The 25,236-nt window shown below is 44.2% G+C and overlaps 1 protein-coding gene across 4 annotated transcripts in view; it reads left to right on the top strand.

The window, feature by feature from the left end:
* The window catches only part of TUBGCP5 (tubulin gamma complex associated protein 5), a 1,496,334-nt gene that overhangs the window by 1,265,109 nt on the left and 205,989 nt on the right, over positions 1–25,236 (top strand). For 3 of the 4 annotated variants that reach the window (XM_033947658.1, XM_033947659.1, XM_033947662.1), the window contains one exon: positions 20,917–21,042. The exons of the other annotated variant lie outside the window; for it this stretch is intronic. In XM_033947658.1, the coding sequence (XP_033803549.1) occupies positions 20,917–21,042 (126 nt within the window). The remainder of the gene's footprint in view (positions 1–20,916; positions 21,043–25,236) is intronic. 4 annotated transcript variants of the gene reach the window in all.

The raw sequence follows: 25,236 nt of genomic DNA, 5'->3' as shown, positions 1-25,236 counted from the left end.
TTGGCTGTGCGCTTACTTGTAGTGAAACATTCCTTATTCTAGTTTTTTGAATATATAAATTTTATGTTGCATTAGTCACATTTCCTCAAATAAATACATATAAAATGCTTATATGGTAAGTTTATACTTAGCTTGTATCACAGCCGAAACCTAGGAGTCTGACCCGACATGTTTCGCATATAATGCTGTATCAAGGGTCCCCCTACAGAATGAAGAATAAAATAAAAGGACGCTGTGAAAAAAACGTTCGTACACAGCTACCTTCCATAAGGTTTTTTTTCACAGCATCCTTTTCTTTATTCTTCATTGTGTAGGGGGACCTTTGATACAGCATTATATGCGAAACATGTCGGGTCAGACTCCTAGGTTTCGGCTGTAATACAAGCTAAGTATAAACTTACCATATAAGCATTTTATATGTATTTATTTGAGGAAATGCGACTAATGCAACATAAAATTTATATATTCAAAAAACTAGAATAAGGAATGTTTCACTACAAATAAGCGGACAGCCAATGATGAGGTACCACATAAAGCTTCCCGCAATTTGAAAAGTGGCTTTGCGGTGGAATGGTGGGGCTGAGGCTTCCCTTTGAGATTCATTAAAGGTGTCAGCTATATAGAGTCCAGGCGATAAAAAGTTTACACGAGATAGGACTGGACATCAAGCAATATTCTAATTCATGCCATAGAATTTGGGGGCATAATAATAGGAAGAGCATCAAATTCCAAGATAGTTTGAAATAATTGGATAAAGAATTCAGGAGAAATTTTGGGACAAGGACCTAAGGACACAATGCAGATGCCCAGGGCCAAGGACATTGAACAAAGACACTGTAAAGGAGGGCTCAGGACTGAGTGGGAATTTGTTGAAGAAGGACCAAAGAACAAATTGCAGGGGTCTAGGGTACAAATGAAATTGGCAAACAGGACTAACAGAGAACAACGGAATCCAAAAGGTCTACCAAAAATGGGGAAGCAGGCTGAGGACGAAACAGACACACCACAGGAGGAGGTTGACCGAGACGAGGCTTGGGGACTGGCAACTCACGAGGGGGTCGCCATGAGCGCCAAACCACGAGGAAAACCAGCAAGAGAGGCAAACAACCGGGCCTTACATTGCCTAAACACAAATGCTAGGAGCCTAAGGGCTAAAATGGGAGAGTTAGAAGTTTTAGCCAACAAGAAGGGCCTAGACATAATCGGAGTCACAGAAAGGTGGTGGACTGATGACAATAAATGGGATGTGGCTTTACCAGGGTTCAAACTCTACAGGAGAGATAGGCCACACAAAAAAGGTGGAGGAATAGCGCTATATATAAAGGATTCCATACATTCAACCAGGATGGAAACAACAGCAAGGGCGGATGACTTGGAATCACTATGGGTTAAGCTACCTGGAGGAACTGGAGCAGACATAAAATTGGGTCTGTACTATCGCCCACCGGGACAAACGGAAGAAATCGACCAGGATCTGGAGGCTGAACTGGGGCAGGTATGCAAAAGCGGAAATGTGGTGGTGATGGGGGACTTCAACTACCCGGGAATAGACTGGAGTATAGGGCACTCAAACTGCATGAGGGAGACCAAATTCCTGGAGGTCACGAGGGATTGTTTCATGGAAAAACTGGTCACGGAACCAACACGGGGAGATGCCACTCTTGACCTAATCTTCACCGGACATGGGGGACCCGCTAAAGAGATGGTGGTACTAGCCCCACTAGGAAACAGCGATCACAACACGATCCAGTACAGGCTAGAATTTAGATCATCAATGGTGAAAAGAACTACAACGACAGCACTGAACTTCAAGAAAGGGAATTATGATGCCATGAGGAAAATGGTGGGAAAGAAACTCAACGACACCGCAAGGAAGATGGAGTCTGTAGAAAAAGCCTGGACCTTACTCAAGGGCACGGTGCACGAAGCACAAAACCTGTGCGTCCCCAAGTTCAGGAAAGGGTGCAAAAAAAATAGAACAAAAAACCCAGTGTGGATAACAAATGCAGTGAAAAAGGCGATAAGTGACAAGAAGGCAGCATTCAAAAAATGGAAAAAGGACAAATCAGAGGACAACCAAAAGGAGCACAAAAAACACCAAAAGGAGTGTCACCGAGTGGTTAGGAAAGCAAAAAGAGAATATGAAGAGAGACTGGCAGGGGAAGCAACAAACTTCAAATCATTCTTCAAGTACGTCAAGAGGAAGCAACCAGTAAGGGAGGAAGTCGGACCCTTGGATGATGGAGACAGAAAGGGAGTGGTAAAAGAGGAAAAGGAGATAGCTGACAGGCTAAATGAGTTCTTCACTTCAGTCTTCACGAGGGAGGACACAACCAACATTCCGGAACCCGAAGAGATCGTAAAAGGAGATCAGGATGAAAATCTGGTCCATCTAGAGGTGAGCAAAGTGGATGTCCTTAGGCAGATAGACAGGCTAAAGAGCAACAAATCGCCAGGTCCGGACTCAAGGAACTAAGGAATGAAATAGCTGAGCCACTTAGACAAATATGCAACCTATCCTTAAAAACTGGAGAGATTCCGGAAGACTGGAAAATAGCAAATGTCACGCCCATCTTCAAGAAAGGCTCAAGGGGAGACCCAGGAAACTACAGGCCGGTGAGCTTGATCTCGGTCCCGGAAAAGATGATGGAAGCGCTGATTAAAAACTGCATCTGGGAACACATCGAAAACACTGGGCAGCTAAAGCCGAGCCAGCATGGCTTCTGCAAGGGCAGATCATGCCTCACTAACTTATTATACTTCTTTGAGGGGGTAAGCAGCCAGGTGGATAAAGGGGAATCTATAGACATCATTTACCTTGACTTCCAAAAAGCCTTCGACAAGGTAACACATGAAAGACTGCTAAGGAAGCTATGGAACCACGAGGTGCAAGGGGAGGTCCACCGATGGATCAAAAACTGGCTGACGGACAGGAAACAGTGGGTTGGAATAAAGGGCCATTACTCACACTGGCAATGGGTCACGAGCGGAGTTCCGCAGGGGTCGGTGCTGGGACCACTCCTGTTCAATATATTTATCAACGACCTGGAGGCAGGAACAAAATGTGAGGTTATTAAATTTGCGGATAACACTAAACTATACAGTAGGGTCAAAACCATGGAGGACTGCAAAGACCTCCAAAAAGATCTTACAACGCTGGAAGAGTGGGCCAAAAAGTGGCAAATGAGCTTCAACATAGGGAAATGCAAGGTCATGCATGTAGGGAAAAAGAACCCGATGTTCACTTACAAAATGGGGGGATCACCGCTAGGGGTGAGTAACCTTGAAAGAGACCTGGGAGTGATGGTAGACACATCATTAAAGGTGTCGGCGCAGTGTGCCACAGCCTCAAGGAAGGCAAACAGAATGTTGGGTATCATTAAGAAGGGTATCACGACCAGGACAAAGGAAGTAATCCTGTCACTGTATTGTGCAATGGTGCGCCCGCACCTGGAGTACTGTGTCCAGTACTGGTCGCCGTACCTCAAGAAGGACATGGCGGTACTTGAGAAAGTCCAGAGAAGAGCAACTAAGCTAATAAATGGTATGGAAGACCTCTCATATAATGACAGACTGAAGAAGTTGGGGCTTTTCTCCCTGGAAAAGCGGAGACTTAGAGGAGACATGATAGAAACCTTCAAGATCATGAAGGGCATAGAAAGAGTAGACAGGGACAGATTTTTCAAATTACAGGGAGCCACAAGTACAAGGGGGCACTCAGAGAAATTGAAAGGGGAAAGGTTTAGAACAAACGCCAGGAAGTTCTTTTTCACTCAGAGGGTGGTGGATACATGGAACGCGCTACCGGAGGATGTGATAAGCAGAAGCACGCTACAGGGCTTCAAAGAGGGTCTGGACATGTACCTGGAGGACAAAGGGATTGAGGGGTACAGATAGGAGTAGAGGTATGTAATAGGGATAGGATTAGAGGCAGTTACAAAATTAGTCATGGACACTGTTCAGGCAATTAGGCCTGATGGGCCGCCGCGGTAGCGGACCGCTGGGCAGGATGGACCTCTGGTCTGACTCAGCGGAGGCAACTTCTTATGTTCTTAGGTACATATATATTGATAAGAAGGACCTCTTGAGAGAAGACGTTAGCTCTAACAATCAAGCATGTACCATCAGCATCATATTTTGTGTCTAGTAGTTGTAAATAAATATTTTTATGTGTTAAGATTGCAACACCATGTTTCCTACCCATCGCCGGAGCTTCAGCAATAAAAGTTAACCAATCATTAGCACCTATAAAGTGAGAGAGTTGAGAGACATGTGTTTCTTGTAAGAATACAATGGAGGGCTTGAGTTTTTTTAAGGTGAGTAAAAAATTTTTTTCCTCTTAACCGGGTGTCGTAAGCCGTTGAATTTCCAGGAAACAAAGGACAATTTAGAGATCAAATCATTCGGAGCCATATTGATATGGTAAGATGTATATGTAATGAAGATACTGTATTATAGGAGACCAGAGAGAGAAGAGAATAGTAAGAAAGAGCCTCTGAGGGAAAAAAGTCAGAGAAGGTATAGAGAGCTATGGGAAGCTCAGCCAAATTGCAGTAAAAAAGAGAAAGGGGGAAAAGCAACTAGGCAAGGGACACCTGAAGAAAAAGACAACTTCCAAAAACTAGTATGTAAGATAGGGGAAGTCAGAAGTCAAAAACACGAAAAGAACAAGGAAAGAATTTTGGGAGATTAGTAACTCAGGCAAAAATAATAGTATAGAAAAGGATAGAGGATAATATACTAAGTAGTGTATAAATATATAGATATAAAAAAGTAGATTTGTTTCGTGAGTTAAAAAAGAGTGAATTAGGGAGAGTAAACAATTCATTTAGAGCAGTGGCAAATATGCAAAGGAAAAAGCAGTTAATGTCAGTCAATATTATAACAGAAGTAGTAATAAATAGCAAATATAAAGTATGACATTATAGTGATTGAGCAGCCAGAAGAGGAGAGAAGGATGGGGAGAAGAAAGAAAGACAAGAGCAAGTATAATTAATGCGAGAAATTGATTAGGAGAGAGTATCAAAATTAATTAAAACTAATACAATTCTGAAAGCACATAAGGAAACTAAATAAAGATCACATATTAATAGAATTCATTTTGTCAAGTAATGAAACTAAGTCGTACAATAGTATTGAGTCAAATAATTCCGTTTGGATGGAGCAAATAAATTTCAGCAGAGAATTGTAGACTAAATAATGTTACTCCATCCCCCTTTTTTTTCCCCCCTCATAAAAAGAAACAACAAAAGTGTAATACAGGATAATATGGATAGAGAAGACAAAATATTAAATTAACTCATATAATATACAACAAGGTGGAATTCATATGGATATGGGCTGAAAACAGACAAATTCATGGCAGCAAGCAGCAATAAATCACCTCATTCGGGGGGAAGCATAAAAATAAGGGTCACTAATGTAGAAAGCATGCTAAACAGTAGGGTTAAAAACAGTCAAAGCAGAGCAGTAAGCAATAATAAATCATCACAGTATAGCAAGAGTAGATAAGGAATAATTCATATCGGAGGAAGCATAAATATAAAGATCACTATTGTAAAAGCATGCGAAATAGCAGGGTTAAAAACAATCAAAATAATGGCAATAAATAATAGATCATCTCAATATAGAAAGCAAGGTAATATGGTTGACCAGTGCTTAGAATAGACGAGCAGGAACAATTCATATTAGAGGAAGCATAAAAATAAGGGTCATTAATTGTATAAAGCATGCTAAGCAGCAGGATTAAAAACATTCAAAATCATGGTAGTAAGTAATGATAAATCATATCAATATAGTAAAAAGGGTAAAATGGTCGACCAGTGCATAGATTAGAGAAGCAGGAACAATTCATATTGAAGGAAGGATAAAGTAGAGTTACTATAGGAAAAAGCTTGCACAACGGCAGATTTAAAAGGAATCAGAAGGTAACAAAAAAGAGAGCGACAATAAACCAAAAGAGGGAAGATAAACACTTAATTTTGAAAACAAGATATCCAAAAAAGGGAATTAATTCATGGAGGTAACAGTGCAAAGGCATAAAATATGTATAAGAACACCATAGAATCTAACATATGTAAGAGAAAAGTATTTCATGAGAGAACAGAGCAAAAAGGGGATACGCAAAAAGATAATAAAGAGGTAACTAGATACAAGAAAAAATAGGATTAAATTGCATAGTTTATGAAAGAAAGGTAGTATAGCATTTTAAAACTGGTAGAGAAAAAAATTATCGGCCAGAAAATGGAGCCAGAGCAAGCGCGGGAAAAGACACAGAAGACAGGAAAGAGAAGGAGGCGGCTCAAAATGGAGGCATGAAAACACATGGGAACTAGAAATAAACAGTTTTATGAGAAAAGGCGAACACTTTATAATATGAAAAACATCGAGAAGTCCACAACTAGAAGCAGGAACTTGAGAGAACAGTTCAAAGTAAAAAAAAAAAAATGTAAACAGGAAGGCAGAACATGAGAACTGAAACTAGAGTCCGGCATCGGGTAATATCAGAGAGTCAGAAGCAGGACAAGTAGATCAGGTTCCCGGGCTCTTCAGTTGAATCTGGTCCAGGTACTCTTGAAGCAGATCAGGTGAGTCAAACACTTTAATGGTGTTATTAATAGTAACTATCATACACGCTGGATACTGAAGACCATAGCGAGCTCCCATTGATTTGAGCTTCGGTCTCAGTGCAAGGAAAGACTTTCTCTTCCTGGAGGTTGTTGGAGCCAAATCTGGAACTATGAAAATTTTCTTTCCATCAACAATGAGACCAGGATGTGATCTTGCCGCAGTAAGTAGTTGAAGTGCCTGAGGGAAACACAGGAGCTTGAGTACACTAGGACGAGGGAAAGGCTGATTTTGTTTCAGTCGGGAGGGCACCCGGTGAGAATGTTCAATATCAATATTGCATGCAGGGTCCATTTGAAGTACATCAGGCAGCCATTTCTGTAAGAAAGCATTAATATTATTTCCCTCTTTTCCTTCCTTTAAACCAATAATACGAAGATTATTCATATGGCTGCGATTAGCCAGGTCTTCCAGGTCTTGTTCCAGTTTTTTAATATGTTTATCAGTAAAGCTTTGATATTGTGCCAATTTCAAGGCTGCAGAGTCAGCATATGTCTCCAGCTTCTCTATTCGGAGCTGAAAATTTGATAGGGAAGAATTGATCTCTGCCAGATCATCCTTCAGTTCCTTTGTAGTTTCAAAGTGCTTTGTTGTGAGATCTCGGAGGGCTCGAAGCTCATCAAGCACTATATCACTGGCAGTTGCAGCTTTTTTTCAGGCATTAATTTTTCTGGAGTTGGGGGATCAGGCTTAGTGAGTTTTAGACCTGCAATCAAGCTGGGTGTCACATCCATCTTACACGGCTTCGACGCTGACATTCTCTGCTATCCGTACAGGTATCTTGACCATCACAAATCCGTTGCCCTTTTCTCGTTAGATTTATCAGCCGCATTCGATACAATTGATCACAAACTTTTATAAAATCGGATGCAATCATTAGGCATAGGAGGTCAAGTCTTACAGTGGTTAACCTCTTTTTTATCAGACCGTACTTCCCGAGTCAAATTCAATGACGTCTATTCTTCAAATTACTCTTCAACCTACGGGGTGCCGCAAGGATCAATACTATCACCTCTCTTATTTAATATTTTCTTATCACCTCTTCTTACCATCTCGCAATTACTAGGTTTCACAACATTCTCCTATGCAGACGATATTCAACTCATACACCCCTTTGACCCAGAAAAAGATGAAGAAATAAAAGCAATCAATGAAAAATTAGAACTAATAAAAAACTTGTTAAGTCGTAACAAACTGGCATTGAACATTCAAAAATCAAAAACCATGTTTTTTACCTGGAAAGGAAACTTAACACCAATTTCACCATTTATTCTAGACAATACCCCTCTAGAATCTGTATCTAAACTGAAAATTCTTGGAGTAATAATTGACGTAGACTTATCATTTCACAGTCATATTAGTGAAATAGTTAAATCATGCTTCTATAGATTACGCCTTATTCGTTCAATCTCCTCCTTCCTTGACTCTAAATCAATCAACATTCTGGTCCATTCCCTTATCATATCTAAAATTGATTATTGTAATTCTCTCTTTATTAACATAACTCAGAAAGAAAAAAGACGACTTCAGATAATCCAAAACACTGCAATAAAATTAATCCATAAAGCGAAAAAATATGACCACGTCACTCCATTATTGATTAAATCACACTGGCTACCCATTTCCCACCGAATTACTTTCAAAATTATACTACTGGTATATAAAACATTGATCTTCAACGAACCACAATTTATCTCAAAAATGATTATTCCATACAACTCCACACGTTCCCTACGATCTTCCTCCTCAAACTTACTATCTATTCCCTCCTTGAAAATTATCGGCACTAGAAGAAATGACATATTTTCCGTTAAGGCCCCTACATTATGGAATTCCCTACCAAACTATATAAGAAATGAAAAAGACTTATTATCGTTTAAGAAAATTTTAAAAACTTTTCTATTTTAAGACGCATTTGATACGTGATATGACATTCTTATATTTCTTACGTTTTATTATGACCATCAAATTTACCAATTCCCTTTGTTCCTTATCGTGTTTTCCCTTTTATGTAAATTTCAACAGATACAGATATTGTAACTTTTCCCTCCTTTCCTGCCCATTCATGTTAGTCTCTATCTTAATTGTTTTAAGGTTAATGGATTTATATTGGCTGTGTTTTTTTTTTTTTTCCAATTGTTATACTGTTTTATATTGTTTGTCTTGTGTCTAATTCGTCTAAATTGTACGTGAAACCACCACCTGGTGGCTTTTAAACTGTACATCGCTTAGATATTTTTTTATAAGCGATTCATCAAATGCTAATAAACTTGAAAACAGTATTCACTTTAATTAAATAATATAAGACTGGCTTTCAAAAATAGGAAAACAAAGGAGGAGAACAAGATTCAGGCATCCATCTTGTCTAGAGCTCGGACATGCCCCCCAACCCTATTGATGAAATTTGTAAAGCTGCTACTTGGTCCTCAATTCACACATTCACATCTCACTAGAGATTTGTAGAGCCACCACTTGGTCCTCTCAGCATACGTTCACCAAGTTTTACAGGTAGTGGCCAATTGGGATTCCACATTTAGCTCTTCGATCCTGGCAGCTGGCACATCAGCCCCACCTTAAGTTGGAGGGACTACTCTGTTGCATCCCAGATGTTCAGGGATAGAGTTGGATTGTACAAGAAAGAAAGATTAGGTTCTTACTTTGCTAATCTTTCTTGTAAAATCCACACTCTATTCCTAAAGCCCTGGGAGATGCTGATTCGCCTGTTAGTGCAGGCTGAGTCTCCTTGTTTCATTGTTTATTCTGTTTCCATGAGAATGTTTGATTGGCTATTATGTTGTTTGTTGATATGAGCAGATTAAACTTGTTTCTTGGGGAGTTTTCCTATACCCTTCCCAGTGTTCTCCCCAGAAAGTTTTTCCAGCCGGGTGGTATGAAAAAGTTGCCGGGTGGGGCGGGATGGGGAAATCTGGTGGTGGGGAAAATTAAATGTGCACTATTTTTATTAATTATTATTATTATTTTCCAATGCTCAATATGACTCCCTTTTTTAAGGGTTGACACTTAGGCAGTATTCCAGTAGCATTTAAGCCAACCTTGTAAAAAAATAATGCAGATCCTCTTATTCTGAATAACTACTGGCCAGTATCGAACCTTCCATTTCTTTCAAAACTACCGTACTTGAGAGAGTGGTATTCAACCAACTTCAAACTCATGTTGAATCAGTTAATGCTTTGCATCCCCAGCAATCTGGTTTTTGTTTAAGACGTAGCACATAGTTCCTGCCTTAGGGCTCCTTATACAAAGCTGCAATAGCAATTCTGCCACAGCAAATGCACTGAAGCCCATAGGAATGCATTTGCCATGGGAGAATCACTACTGTGGCCTTGTAAAAGGGGCCCTTACTGCGTGAGCTCCATAGTCACCTAGACCAGTGTTTCTCAATTTTTTCAAGTCAAGTACCCCCTAAGTCTAACAAAAACCAACTAAGTACCCTAGCCCAAGCTCTGCCCCGTACCCCACCCCCATTTATAATAGTACTAATTGTAATGTAATTTATTCCATTCATTTTTCATGTACACGCAATATAATCTTATTAATTCACAATGGTAACCACAATGCACACTGTATGCAGAGAAAATTAAAATGATAATTTATATTTGTTTTATTTTTCAAAGAGGTCAAGGCAGATGACTAAAATATGCAATGTCACCTCAGTAACAACTATAGTGCAAAATATAGATAGATTATAAATTCTCAAAACTGACACATTTTGATCACTACATTGAAAATAAAATCATTTTTCCTATCTTTGTTATCTGGTGATTTCACAAGTCTCTGGTTACACTTCCTTCTGACTGTGCATCTAATATTTCTTTCTTTCTGCACACTTCCTCTCCTCCGGACCTCATTCCCTTCCCAACCAACATCTCTCTCTGATCCTCCACGAGTCCAACTTTCCTTCCTCTCTCCTCTACCCCTATTGGCAAAATGTCTCCCTTTCTCTCCCTCCTCTGTTATGATCTTGCATCTCTCTGTTCTTCCTCAGGGTCTCACCCCCCCCCCCCTCTGTCTCTTCTGTCTGCACCTTCCATAGTCCAGCATCTGCCTCATGTCATAGAAAGCGGATGGCAGATAAAGACCAAATGGCCCATCCAGTCTGCCCCTTTGGTCCAGGCCTCTGTCTTTCTGTTGCTTACAACCCCCCCCCCTTGTCTAGCATTTGTTCTCCTTTCTTCCAGGTCTTCTTCTGCCTCTCTCTCTCCTTCCTTCCTTCTTCCCTCCCTCATTGGTCCAGAATCTTTCTACCTCTCTGCAGTCTCTCTTCCCTCTATATACCCCCAAGTTCAACATCTGCCTCCCCTCTCTTCTGCCTTCCCTTTGTTTCAGGTTTCTCCCTCTATCTTCCTTCTGCTAACATTTCGAGTCCTCCCACCTTTCTTTCAGGTCTTTCTGTATATCTCACTCTCACTGTTTTCCACCTCCCCAGGACCTGGCATATGCATAACTCTCTCCTCGGTCCAGGGTGTTTCCCCTCTCTGCAGTCTCTTTCTCTTCCTCTATACACCTCTAGTCCAGCATCTGCCCTGTCTTCCCCCTCCCTTTTGGTTTAAGTCTACTTTCCCACCCCTCCTCAACGTCCTTTTCTATCTCTCTGTCTCCTCCTCCTCTCCCCCACCCCTATGTCCAGATCCAGCATCTCTGAAAATTTTTTTTAAAAGTTACCGACAGATTCATACTCCCTTTTCCCTGTAATATCAACCATCACCCCCCAAACTCGCTCACATTCTTCTTTTTGAAACTCCCCGAGCGCAGAAATATAACCATTCGTACCACAAAATCACCCTATACTGAGCAACAGACGCTCCTCTGAGCTCTTAACTCCTGCGCTGTAGTGTCCAACTTCTTTTCGATTTGAGTCAGGGTTGCCAAATACAAACTTTATTTATATACTGTCCATATCCCAAACAGGCTATTCTTTTGTTTTTATGCAATTCAAAAAGACATGGGGTATACACACAGCATCCCCCATTTGGGAAAAGAATAAAGCATAGTATACTTCCAATCAAAGCAAAACATAACTCCACACACACACACACACACACACATATACACACAAAAAAAAAAATTGGGGAAAAGAGGTTATCTGCACAGTGAGAGGATAACTTACATGGATCAGCAGGTTCAACCCTAGAGAACTTTACAAAACCCACCGAACCACTGAGTCTGTCCTGCAGGATCAAATAAAGGGGGTGGATGACAGTTTCACTGCCATAGTTCCTCCTTCTCCTCAATTGCCTTCCCCAATTCGACCTTCTAATCGACCCCTCTACATACAAAATAATAAAAAGAAGGCGGGGGGGGGGGGTAAACAGAATTAAATAAAAGTAGGATTGGACTTAGAAATCAGCGGCTCATCAGTCTGCCTTAGGAGGCCTGCATTCCGTCTTCAGCTCATCTCCCTCTCCCCCTCCCTTACAACTTTCTTTTTAGCTTCCCTATGCTGTGAATTTCAGCTGCTTTTTTTTTTTTGAACAAAACTGGTGGAAGCGCATTCTCTCATTACACGAAGGCTGTCACCGCTCAGGGAAGGGAACACAGACTGTTCAGTGGTTGGCAGCGCGCATACACCTCTCACACCGATGAAAGCTACTGGTAAAAAATAATAACCTACCGGTTCACCTCCAAACCTCCTCCCTCACTCTCCAGGCTCCTACCCCAGCTGTTGGCCGTCTGCCAGGACCTCTCCACTCTGCGGGTTGTAAATGAACTGCTTCCAGTCGGCACGGGTCTGTCCAAAGGTTTTTTGCTCTGCTCTTTGGCCATGGCGGACTCGCTAGTGTTGGCGCTCTTCCCGGCGGCATGGCTCTTTCTCAAAGTCGAAGCTCCTGCTGCGGCGCCAGAAATTTGGCTCAGCTAGGGTACAATGGACCAATCGCAAACTATCTCAGAGTTCTAAGGTCATTTGTGATTGGCGTGTTGTGCTGCAGCTAAACCAATGAAAAAAAAAAACCTCAGCAACAGGCGGTCTGGAACCGGCCAAAAAGTAGCCCAAAAAAGCGGAGAGATTTGTGAGCTCCTATAATGAGAACCGCTGTAGCCAGTATTGTCCCGTCAACTAGATTTTGAAGGGTAGTTGCAGTTTCACTATTTAACAAGTGCCGTTCCTCAAATTCACAGCCGGGCGCTCACTTAAATTAGCCGGGCGGAGCGCCCGGCTAAAAGTCACTAGGGAGAACACTGCCTTCCCCTCTTATGTGTTCTCTACATGGATTGGTATCTGCTTTGTCATACACTGGAAATTGAAGGGCAGTCTAGAGGTAAGAGAGGAGGAACAAAGCTATGCAAATGAAGCTTCCTTCAAGAGATCAGTTGTTCAGGAATAGAGTGTGGATTTACATGAAAGAAGATTCATGGTAAAATCCGACGGGCTACTGTCGTGACCGCTATTTTAATTTCAAAAAGACAAGTCATTCTTTAAAAAATCAGCAGCACATGCACAGAATACACCCGTATGTTCTTTAAAAAAAAACAAAACCCAAAATGAAGATTAGCAGGAGGGATGCCCCCTCCCTCCCCCTACTGACATCAAGCAACCCCCTAGCAGCGGGAGGGATGCCTATTCCCTCCCACCTCCACGATAAAGCAACCCCCCGGCAGTCGGATGATGCCCACTCCCCTGCTGCCACCATCAATCAACCCCCGCCTTCTGAACAGCAAGAGGAATGCCCACTCCCTCCTGCTGCCCCTGATGACCCGCTGCCTCCCTCTACCTTCAGGAAGGCCGGCCGGAGGGATGCCTACTTCCTCCAGCTGGCAGGCCCACCTCTTCAAAATGGCGGGCCTTCCCAGTACATCCTGAGATGCGCTAGGGTGGAGCCTAAGGTTCTGATTGTCTCAGCCACTTAAGGCCCCTCCCATAGGAGGATGGAGGGCAGAGCAAGGTGAATGTGCCAAAGAGAGTATGCCCTGGAGTTTCAGGGGGAGGGGTAACAAATACTAAGGGTGCTATTGTTATGGGGGAAAATCAAGCTTGAGGGTGTGTCTGAATAAGATGGGAGTCATAGAATGATAGCTGGGAAGAGGAGGAGAAAGAATGGGAGGTAGTGGGGGAGGGGAGAGAACAAGAGATGATGATGCTGTATGAAGAAAAAGACTTTGGAGCATAATCAGGGGAAGAGAACTGCAGTTTGAGTGTGAGATGAAACTGGGAAAGCTGGAGCCTTAAGATGGAAAAGATAGGGGGGAATTTCAGCCCTTATAATGGGCAGCTCTTTGCAAGAACACCACAAACAATTCAGAATTTTTAAATATATGCACAGTTTGCACAGAATTTCCCCAGGAGTAGGCTATCTAGGTCCACAACTGAAACTCATACTGAGTTCATTTGTTATGAAAGACAATAGCTATCTACAGTATAATAATTGTTCTCTACTACTACCACTTGTCACTTATATAGCGCTGAAAGGCATACGTTGCGCTGTACATTTTGACATTTATAGACAGTCCCTGCTCGGAAAAGCTTACAATCTAACTTGGACAGACAAACATGACATATAGGGTTGGGGATGGGTGAGGTGAGAGGAGTTAGGAGTTGAAAGCACTCAGAGGTGGGCTTTTAACTGGGCCTTGAACACTGCCAGAGACGGAGCCCGCCATAGGGATTCGCACAGCTTGTTCCAAGCATATGGCACAGCAAGGCATCTGGAGTTGGCATTTGAAGAGAAGGGCACAGATAGGAGGGACTTACCAGCTGAGCAGAGCTCATATGGGGGGGGGGGGGTCATAGGGGAGATAAGTGAAGAGAGATAGTAAGGAGCAGCTGAGTGAGTACATTTGTAGGTCAGTAAGAGAGTTTGATTTGTAGTCTGAAATGGATGAGAAGCCAATAAAGCAACTTTAGGAGAGGGGTAACATGAGTATAGCAGCTCTTCCATAATATAAGCCATTAGGCTGAGTTCTGAACAGATTGGAAGTGAGCGAGATGACTAAGCGGAAGACCTGAGAGTAGCAAGGTGATGAGGGCGTGGACTAGTGTGCTCACAGAGGAAGGGTCAGATTTTGGTAATATTATAGAGGAAGAAGTGGCAGGTTTTAGCAATATGTTGTATATGGGTGGTGAAGGAGAGAGAGGCATCAAAGATGACCCCCCAGATTACGAGCAGACAAAAAGCAAAAGGATATGAGAGTTGTCCACAGAGACAGAGAACGAGAGAAGCAGAGAGATGGGTTTAAGTGGGAAGATGGGCAGCTCTGTATTAGCCATATTCAATTTTAGATGGCAGTGAGACATACTAGTATCTTAGTGACATCACACAGCTATCCTAACGTATACAGTATACTCGAACATAAACTGATCTGAATATAAACCGAGGTATCCTTTTTCCTCTCCAGAAAGAGGAGGGGGATGGAACTTTAATATAAACCGAGGTTAGAAATTTGGGTTATCGTGGTGAGCTAATCTACAAAGACTGTTCTTCTCTCTCCATCAGCTACATTTTAAGTCACTAAACATAATGGGGCTCAAAATCAAAAAAACAAATGTCTAAAAAGTGGCCTAAATGGGTACTTGGACGATCAAAAAGCCTTATCGTCCAAGTACCCATAATCAAAGCTGGTTTTAGACGTATCTAAAACCAGCTTAGGTCTTTCACCGCCTCTAAACGCATAGAGCGAAAAGGCGTTTTTAGAGGAGGGGAAAGGGCGGATGGTGAGGGGGAGGTGGGCTGACCTAGACCTAGGCGTGCAACAGGTATAACCAAAACTTTAGACAGGTTGCCTAGTCTGCACTTATACGTTTTGACTTAGACCAAGTCAAAACAGGTACAGTGGTGCCTCACACAACGAACTTAATTCGTTCCAGGAGCAAGTTTGTTATGCGAAAAGTTCGTTATGTGAAACGCGTTTTCCCATAACAATACATGTTAAAAAAAATAATTCGTTCTGTAGCATAAAATATGCTAAGATGACATAAAAAAAGATAAATTTTTGGTTATTATTTTTATTTAGATACATCTAAAAACATAATTGTTTTTTAAAACAACACACATTTTTTAAATTTAAAGACAGACTAAGTAGAGTCTAATTTTACAGTGAGAGGGCAGAGTCTCAGCGGCAAAAACTGGGACTTAACTGTTCATTTTTTTTTTTTTTCTACCGTGTTTCCCCGATGATAAGGCAGGGCCATCAAATAAGACAGCCCCCCCTTTTTAGAAAAAAATGTAAAATAAGGCACCCCCCCCGCAAATAAGCCACCCACCGATACCTGCGCTTACCCGAATCGGGTGGTACGGTGGGTGACTCCGTGTGGTCCCTGGCACCCCCGACACGATCGGGGCAAGAGGGAGCTCAAGCCCTCTTGCCCCCCCCGACTCCCCGACACGATCGGGGCAAGAGGGAGCTCAAGCCCTCTTGCCCCCCCGACTCCCCGACACGATCGGGGCAAAAGGGAGCCCAAGCCCTCTTGCCCCGCCGATTCCCCAACTCCCCGACAATATCGGGCCAGGAGGGAGCCCAAGTCCTCCTGGCCACGGCGACCCCCTAACCCCACCCTGCACTACATTACGGGCAGAAGGGATCCCAGGCCCTCCTGCCCTCGACGCAAACCCCCCCTCCCCCCAACGACCGCCCCCCCCCCCAAGAACCTCCGACCGCCCCCCCAGCCGACCCGCGACCCCCCTGGCCGACCCCCACGACACCCCCAACCCCCTTCCCCGTACCTTTCTGTAGTTGGCCGGACAGACGGGAGCCAAACCCGCCTGTCCGGCAGGCAGCCATCGACGGAATGAGGCCGGATTGGCCCATCCGTCCCAAAGCTCCGCCTACTGGTGGGGCCTAAGGCGCCTGGGCCAATCAGAATAGGCCCGGGAGCCTTAGGTCCCTCCTGGGGGCAGGGCCTGAGGCACATGGTCGAGTTGGGCCCATGTGCCTCAGGCCCTGCCCCCAGGAGGGACCTAAGGCTCCCGGGCCTATTCTGATTGGCCCAGGCGCCTTAGGCCCCACCAGTAGGCGGAGCTTTGGGACGGATGGGCCAATCCGGCCTCATTCCGTCGTTGGCTGCCTGCCGGACAGGCGGGTTTGGCTCCCGTCTGTCCGGCCAACTACAGAAAGGTACGGGGAAGGGGGTTGGGGGTGTCATGGGGGTCGGCCAGGGGGGTCGCGGGTCGACTGGGGGGGCGGTCGGAGGTTCTTGGGGGGGGGGCGGTCGTTGGGGGAGGGGGGGTTTGCGTCGAGGGCAGGAGGGCCTGGGATCCCTCCTGCCCGTAATGTAGTGCAGGGTGGGGTTAGGGGGTCGCCGTGGCCAGGAGGACTTGGGCTCCCTCCTGGCCCGATATTGTGTGGGGAGTTGGGGAATCGGCGGGGCAAGAGGGCTTGGGCTCCTTTTTGCCCCGATCGTGTCGGGGAGTCGGGGGGGCAAGAGGGAACCAGGCGGAGAGAGGGCAGTTAAGCGCAGTGCCTGCGCGGAAGGATGCAGCTCGGGCGACTTCGTTGTGTGAAACGAAGTTCGTTGTACGGATCAAGACATAAAGTTCGTTGTGCGCAGCGTTCGCTGTGCGAGGCGTCCGTTATGCGAGGCACCACTGTATAAGTGCCGAAAAGGGGCCACTGAGCTGATCGCTGCAGCTCAGTGGCCCCAGCAACTTGCCTACCCCCTACTGCAACATTCGCTACAGGAGAGATGGCTCATCTCTCCTGCCACAATAGTGATCACCCACCCCCCTCCGAACCGTGGCACTTCGGGGTGAGCATCGCAGCAGGGCATCTCCCCTGCCGGCGATCCTCACCCTGAAGTGCTGCGGTTCGGAGGGGGGTGGGCAATCACCATCGCCTGCAGGAGAGATGAGCCATCTCTCCTGCAGCGATCAGCCCTCCCCCAGCAATTACAATTGGGCAGGAGGGAGCCCAAGCCCTCCTGCCCGGCGACACCCCAAATCCCTGACAGCATCGAGGCAAGAGGGAGCCCAAGCCCTCTTGCCCTGCCAGCCCTGACTGACCCCGACAGCATCGGAGTAAGAGGGAGCCCAAGCCCTCTTACCCCGGCGATCCCCAACCCCCCTCTCCCCCGCCGATTATGATGGGGCCAGGAGGGAGCCCAAGCCCTCCTGGCCACGATCCCCCCTTACAAGATCGGGCAGGAGGGAGCCCAACTCCTCCTGCCCAGACGAACCCACTACCACCCACCCCCACTAAAATATGGGCAGGAGGGATCCCAGGCCCTCCTGCCCTCGACGCACCCCCTCCCCACTGACCCCCTCGATCCCCCCCACCCCCAATCCCCCCGGTACCTTTAAATCGTTGGACGGACGGACGGGTGCCAAGCCCGTCCATCCGGCAGGCCAGCCATCCATTGAATGACTGGCCTTAGGGCCTGATTGGCCCAGGCAGCTCAAACCCTGCCCACAAATGAGGCCTGAGGCACCTGGGCAAACCGGAATAGGGCCTCCTATGGGCGGGGCCTAAACCTACTGGGCCTATTCCCGTTGGCCCAAGCGCCTCAGACCCCACCTGTGGGCGGGGTTTGAGCCGCCTAGGCCAATCAGGCCCTAATGCCAGCCATTCAACGGATGGCTGGCCTGCTGGACGGATGGGCTTGGCACCTGTCTGTCCGGCCAATGATTTAAAGGTACGGGGGGGATTGGGGGTGGGAGGATTGTGAGGTCAGCGGGGGGGGGGGTGTGAATCGATGGCAGGAGGGCCTGAGATCCCTCCTGCCCATATTTTAGTGGGGGTGGGGGGTAGTGGATTCACCTGGGCAGGAGGAGTTGGGCTCCCTCCTGCCTGATCTTCTAGGGGGGGTCGTGGCCAGGAGGGCTTGGTTTTCCTCCTGGCCCCAACGTAATCGGCGGGGAGGAGGGGGGTTGGGGATCGCCGGGGCAAGAGGGCTTGGGCTCCCTCTTGCTCCGATCATTGTAACGGGGGGTGGATTCAGTAACCGGTGTTGTTTTTGACAGACACCAGTTATAGAATCCAGCTTTTAGGCGAAGGACTGGCTCCTCCTTCACCTAAAAGCTCTTGTTTTGGGCGTTTGAGAGTTAGGCTTTTTTTAGGTTGATTATATGTTGTTAGTGTAGACATAGTGGTGGTCTGGGCGTTTAAACAGCTGAACGTAGAGGCAGGCCATTATTTTTAAAAAAGCCCTCCTTTTGGACGTTTTTTTTTTATAATGGACATTTTTCCTGCTTCTACTTTCAACGTTTAAGGCCTTAGGCCAAAAGTGGACTTAGACTTTTTTTTTATTATGCCCCTCCACACATCTGTTTGATATAAGAGATTCTTAGAAAGATGTTTGCTTTCCAAGCAGAAAAAATTAATTCTTGGTTGAGCCTCCTCATTTCCCAAACTTACTTTTTTACTCTTTTAGGAAGACATTAAAGACAATATTGTTTGATAACTTATAAAACCTTATGTATTCTCTGATATTTGTTTGTATGCTTCACTGATTGTACAGTCCTCTTTATGTGAACCGCTCAGAACTTATAGTAGGGTGGTATACAAAAATAAAGTTTATTATTATTGTTGATGCATATATCACAACAAGGCCCCTAAATAGGAAAACACAACTACAAGCAACCACAAATTTAAATAAAAGTAGACAAAAATCAAACTTAAACCTTAAGATTGGTAAGATAATGCAGTTCAACACCAGAGAAAGAGAAACAGCATTCTACACTTTAGAATATAAAAAGAAAGCAGTGCAAATTCACAGTAAAACTGCATTTTCTGTTCATGAAATTAAGAATAATTTCTTTTTTCTACCTTTGTCATCTGGCCATTTTATTCATGTTTATCCCAGTTTCTGCTTTCTTCTGTCATTTCTTAATTTTCTTTCCAGGGTCTACAGTCTGTCTTCCTCTTTACTCCTTCCTGTCTTCACTTCCTCTCCTCTGACTTTAACCTTTTCCTTTCAGTTTTTCTCCATTTATTTTTCTGCATCTCTATCTTCTTCTATTTACAGCTTTCCATCTCCCTCTTCCTGTTATTCTCCAGTTTTTTTTTTCTAACTCTTCCAGCATCTTCTCTTTCTCTCTTTCCCCCTTTATTTTCACTGTTCTAACCAGTATCTTCTGCCTTGCCCCCTCCATCCAGCATATCCTCTCCCCTCTTTTCTTGCTCTCTCTTTCCCTCCACCTCCATCCAAAATCTCTCCCCATCACCTTTTATCATTTGCTTCTTCCAATACTATCTACCTGGGGCTCTGGGGAATGGAGTTGCGGATCAGGGGCAGGTCCGACATGGAGGCAACTGATTCCTCCCAGTGGCGACCACGACAATCCTCCATTCTGTTTGCTGGCCTTCGGAAGGAGGGGAGAGTGAGGAGTCAGCGACATATCCGGATTGCAAACAGCTCTGCCTTTGGTCCCGATCCCAATAAACTGTCTGGCAATAATGAAGCCAGACGCCGCGGGGGCCTTCCCTTTTGCCAAATCACTATAGGCTCTGGTGGGATTGAGATTGGCAGAGCCTATAGCAATTTGTCAACAGGGAAAGCCCCTGCAGCATCTGGTTTCATTATTGCCAGATGGTTTAGTGGGACTGGGACCGAAGGCAGGGCTGTTTGCAATCCGGATGTGCCGCTGACTCCTTACTCTCCCCTCCTTCCGATGGTCTGCAAACAGCATAGAGGACTATCGCGGCCACCACTGGGAGGAATCAGCTGTCTGCCTGCAAGTCAGGCCTGCCCCTGCCCAGCGATTCTATTCTCCACACCAGTAGGTTTAAATTTTGATTTTTTTTTATTTTTATTTTTTTAACTACAGTAATTAGAGAAGTACTCAAGTGTAGACTCGAATATAAACAGAGACCCCCATTTTTGGGCCCCAAAATCTGGGTTTATATTTGAGTATATACAGTACTTCTTTGAAGAACTGTGTTTTTTCTTTCCTATGCTGATCGTTAAACTAAGTAGCAGTAGATCCAATGGTATATGAGTTTCTTTTGAAGTGTGCACAGACTTTTCTACTAAGCTCTCTACTTGTTCCCTTGAATGTAGGCAATAGTGATGTAAACATTTTTATTATTCTATTGAGCTGTTATTAGGAAAAAAATTATAAGTAAGTAATATATAGATATAGATAAATAATAAAGCATACAAACACATTCCTGGTAACTTCCATTAATAATAATTTATCTTAATTTTTGTTTTCTTGTCTCATGTCATGGAATACCATTACTGCACTTGTAGTATAGCTTTCATTATAGTTCTGCTATTTACATATTACAGATTTTAAAGGGAAAAAATAGTTAAAGATTTTCTTGCAGTAAACAAACTCTCTTTATACTATGGAATAATATATTTTCAACTACTAATAATGCATTTCTTTCTTTCTAAAGATTCTTCATAGCACAGGTTTGGAATTTCAGCATCAAGTAGAAGATGCAAAGGATCTAGATCAGCTGATAAAAATTCATTATAGATACTTGTCTACAATCCATGATCGCTGTCTACTGAGAGAAAAGGTATTTAAGTGAAAATGACTTTGTAACTTTTGCTATCCTAGACAACAGAGGTTACCAGAAAATGTTGTTTCTTGGATATTAGTTCTTCCCTACCCCCAAGCCTTTTCCTCTTCCACCAAAACTATCTATTCAATATATAGTATCTCTGTCTTGTTGACAGCATTCAGCTTTATTCCATAGTAACATAGTAGATGACGGCAGATAAAGACCTGAATGGTCCATCCAGTCTGCCCAACCTGATTCAATTAAAATTTTTTTGTAATTTTTCTTCTTAGCTATTTCTGGGCAAGAATCCAAAGCTTTACCCAGTACTGTGCTTGGGTTCCAACTGCCAAAATCTCTGTTAAGACTTACTCCAGCCCATCTACACCCTCCCAGCCATTGAAGCCCTCCCCTGCCCATCCTCCACCAAACGGCCATACACAGACACAGACCGTGCAAGTCTGCCCAGTAACTGGCCTAGTTCAATATTTAATATTATTTTCTGATTCTAAATCTTCTGTGTTCATCCCACGCTTCTTTGAACTCAGTCACAGTTTTACTCTCCACCACCTCTCTCGGGAGCGCATTCCAGGCATCCACTACCCTCTCCGTAAAGTAGAATTTCCTAACATTGCCCCTGAGTCTACCACCCCTCAACCTCAAATTATGTCCTCTGGTTTTACCATTTTCCTTTCTCTGGAAAAGATTTTGTTCTACGTTAATACCCTTCAAGTATTTGAACGTCTGAATCATATCTCCCCTGTCTCTCCTTTCCTCTAGGGTATACATATTCAGGGCTTCCAGTCTCTCCTCATATGTCTTCTGGTGCAAGCCTCCTATCATTTTTGTCGCCCTCCTCTGGACCGCCTCAAGTCTTCTTACGTCTTTCGCCAGATACGGTCTCCAAAACTGAACACAATACTCCAAGTGGGGCCTCACCAATGACCTGTACAGGGGCATCAACACCTTCTTCCTTCTACTGACTACGCCTCTCTTTATACAGCCCAGCATCCTTCTGGCAGCAGCCACATCCTTGTCACACTGTTTTTTCGCCTTTAGATCTTCGGACACTATCACCCCAAGGTCTCTCTCCCCGTCCGTGCATATCAGCTTCTCTCCTCCCAGCATATACAGTTCCTTCCTATTATTAATCCCCCAAATGCATTACTCTGCATTTCTTTGCATTGAATTTTAGTTGCCAGGCAATTAGACCATTCCCTCTAACTTTTGCAGATCCTTTTTCATATTTTCCACTCCCTCTTCGGCTGATATGCATGTGTTTGGCAATACCAAGTCAATAGTTATTTGTTCACTACCATATAAGGTTCTAAGTAGCTGTTATGGTTTGTTTTCAATTTCTATCACCTTTCACTGTGTGAAAGATTGTTGGAAATAAAGTTCAACAAAATGTATTTTTTCACAATTTTTTGGGAACTACTTCCTTTTTCCAGGTAAAATCAGAATGAATAAGTAAATTAATCGGATGATGATGTCATAGTATCAAATATAATTTGCATAGCTTTTATCAAACTTAATTTACATTTTTAGACAGATTAAATCAGCTAGTGTTCACTTCTGGTTTAAGTCCTGCCCACTCATAATTCAGCCAATCATGTTTAGGTCCTACCATGTCTTTCAAAAGGCAGGATAACAAAATTTAAATAAATTGAAACTTGTCATAGCCATTATCCCCTCCTGCCTACTCTAGCCCTCTATCACAGAAAATTGTCATAAACCATACCCCAGAATGTCATAGAAATTCTTCCTAACCATACCCCTTAATCATATACCCAAAGAGCGAAATTCTGTATAGGATACTGGTTTCTGCAGGTACCTAAGAAGTGTCTGAGAATCATACACCGGTGTTCTATACAGAATCGCGTCTGCCCTAAGAGACAGATGCCTAAACACCCCGATTCTCTAACTAGCGCCCATGTAATAGGCGCTGGTAAGAGAATTGCATTGCCGCTGAGCCGATAGCGGCAAGGGAATCTCCCACAATCAATTGTGCAGCAGCGACACCCCTCCCCCCTGACACTGTCCATGGCAGGAGGGATGTCCTGAACCCCTCCTTGATAGGCAGGAGGGATGCTCTCCTTCTTTTGCCAGAATCCCCAAAACCCCCCCAACTGTAATAGGTAGGAGGGATGCCCACTCCCTTCTGCCAGCAGGCCCCCCCTTGAAACTGTGACCCCCCCAATGTACAAACCTCCCCATACTCGAATCTCCAACCTCAGCACCCCAAACCTCCCCCAACCCTCCTCCCCCCAGTACCTTTTGTAGTATGGCAGGCCAGAGGGATGCCTTCTCCTCCAACTGCCAGGCCCACCTCTTCATAATGGCAGGCCTTCCCCCTTCCTGCACCAGAGAAGGGCCTAAAGCCCTGATTGGGCACCTGGGCCAACCAGAGTCTTTGGCCTCCTTCCTAGTTATTCTGGGATTGCACTGGAAGTGGCCTAAGACTCCGATTGGCCAGATTCCAAAGGCCACACCTATTGTGAAGAGGTTAGGCCTGGTGGCCGGAGAGAATAGGTATCCCTCCAGCCCGTTTCACTACAAAAGGTACGGGGGGGTGTTTCAGGGGATGGTTGTGGTATTGGGGTAGAGGGCTTGGGAGGGTCATGGGTTTGGGGGGAGCCTGTTGGCAGGAAGGGAGTGGGCATTCCTCCTGCCTATCATGGTTGGGGGAGCTGTTTCGGAGGTTCCAGTAGGAGGAATTGGGCATCCCTCCTGCCAGGCACAGTGTCGGGTGGGGGTGCGGGGATGGCAGTAGGAGGAATTGGGCATTCATCCTGCTGCAGTCAGTGTTGGGGGAGGGGTTGGCAGCAGGAGGGAGTTAGCATCCCAACTTCCAGTGGGATTCGGGGTTCCATGCCGCAGCCACTTAGCTGATCGTGGTAGTATCTGTTTGAAATGCAGGTCAGCATTTTAATTCCTACCTTTCAGACATCTGTCGCAGCTCTAGAGAGATGCCTAGAACCACTTAAACTTGCCCAAGGCCACGTCGCGAGACCATGCCCACACCCAGCCCATGCAGATCAACTTTGGCTATCATTCGATAAACCTGATTGGACACAATTCATAAAATTGTACAATAAATATGTAGATTCCTATGTTCCCTTAGATCTCTGTTCCCTGTTGCTTTGAAAAAAAGCTCCACTAATCTTAAATCTGACTTATATAATTGGCTATCCCACCTCTTGGAAATAAGTTCTTTCCATATCTGAAGGATACATCATAATTACACCATTTGTCAGAATTTGAAAGAACCTATATCTAAAGTTTCCACTATAGGCCTATTGCCTCTATTCCATTAAAATAATGGAAGGAATGGTACAAACTCAATTATCAAAATTTCTTGACACGCTCTCTTACATAATTCGCAATCTGGATTCCGCTCACAATTCAGGACTAAAACCGTTATGGCTGTGATCTTAGATTATCTTCATAACATATTTAGTAAGGGCTACAATGCACTTGTAATACAGTTTGAGCTGAGTAGCGCTTTCGACCTGGTTGACCACAAAAAACTCTTGGAATGTTGGCACTTATCTTCTGGCTGAGCAATTCAGCCTACATTATGCCATTTCTGATTTACCTATGGTCTTCACACTTTGGTTTTTATTTCTCTGCCATGTACCGTTTCATTTGGCACCGCCTCTGTCCTTGCCATGAGACTTATTTAACTTAGGTACCTTGCAGTCATGATGTAAATCATTTAGTGGTACTCTGAATGATAATTACATTGACCGGCTCCTAAATTTATACCACTCTTCACTTTGTGTTTAGAAATTTTTATTCTGCACTTTTCAGGCTTGCACTCTTGTCATTTCTAGAGTTTGACTTGCTTTCACACCTATAGTCACCCTTCAGGTTTTTATATCTATATTTCGTACTCTTGGTGTCCTGACTGCTTGGTTGGCCCTGTTTACTTTTATTTTTATTTTCCATTTTTTTATTTCTGTTTATTTTCGATCCACATTGCCCTCTCTAGTGTCTGTTTAGATTAACAACGCTCATCTTGTCTTCTTCACCAATACAATCTGTGCTTTTCAATTCTTTAAATATCCATAGTCTATAGGACACTTCTTACCTCCTAGTGGTCAATACAAATACTACCGTCTTGGATTTTCATTTTATTTTAATTTGCTTCTTTTGTTTTTATGACTCATTTTAGCATATCTTTTAATGAGATAGTGATCATTAGCTTTT

The sequence above is a fragment of the Geotrypetes seraphini genome, chromosome 6, assembly GCF_902459505.1.
Source record: "Geotrypetes seraphini chromosome 6, aGeoSer1.1, whole genome shotgun sequence".
Taxonomy (NCBI): domain Eukaryota; kingdom Metazoa; phylum Chordata; class Amphibia; order Gymnophiona; family Dermophiidae; genus Geotrypetes; species Geotrypetes seraphini.
Note: the sequence above shows the minus strand (reverse complement) of the source record. Positions and strands in the feature narration are given on the sequence as shown.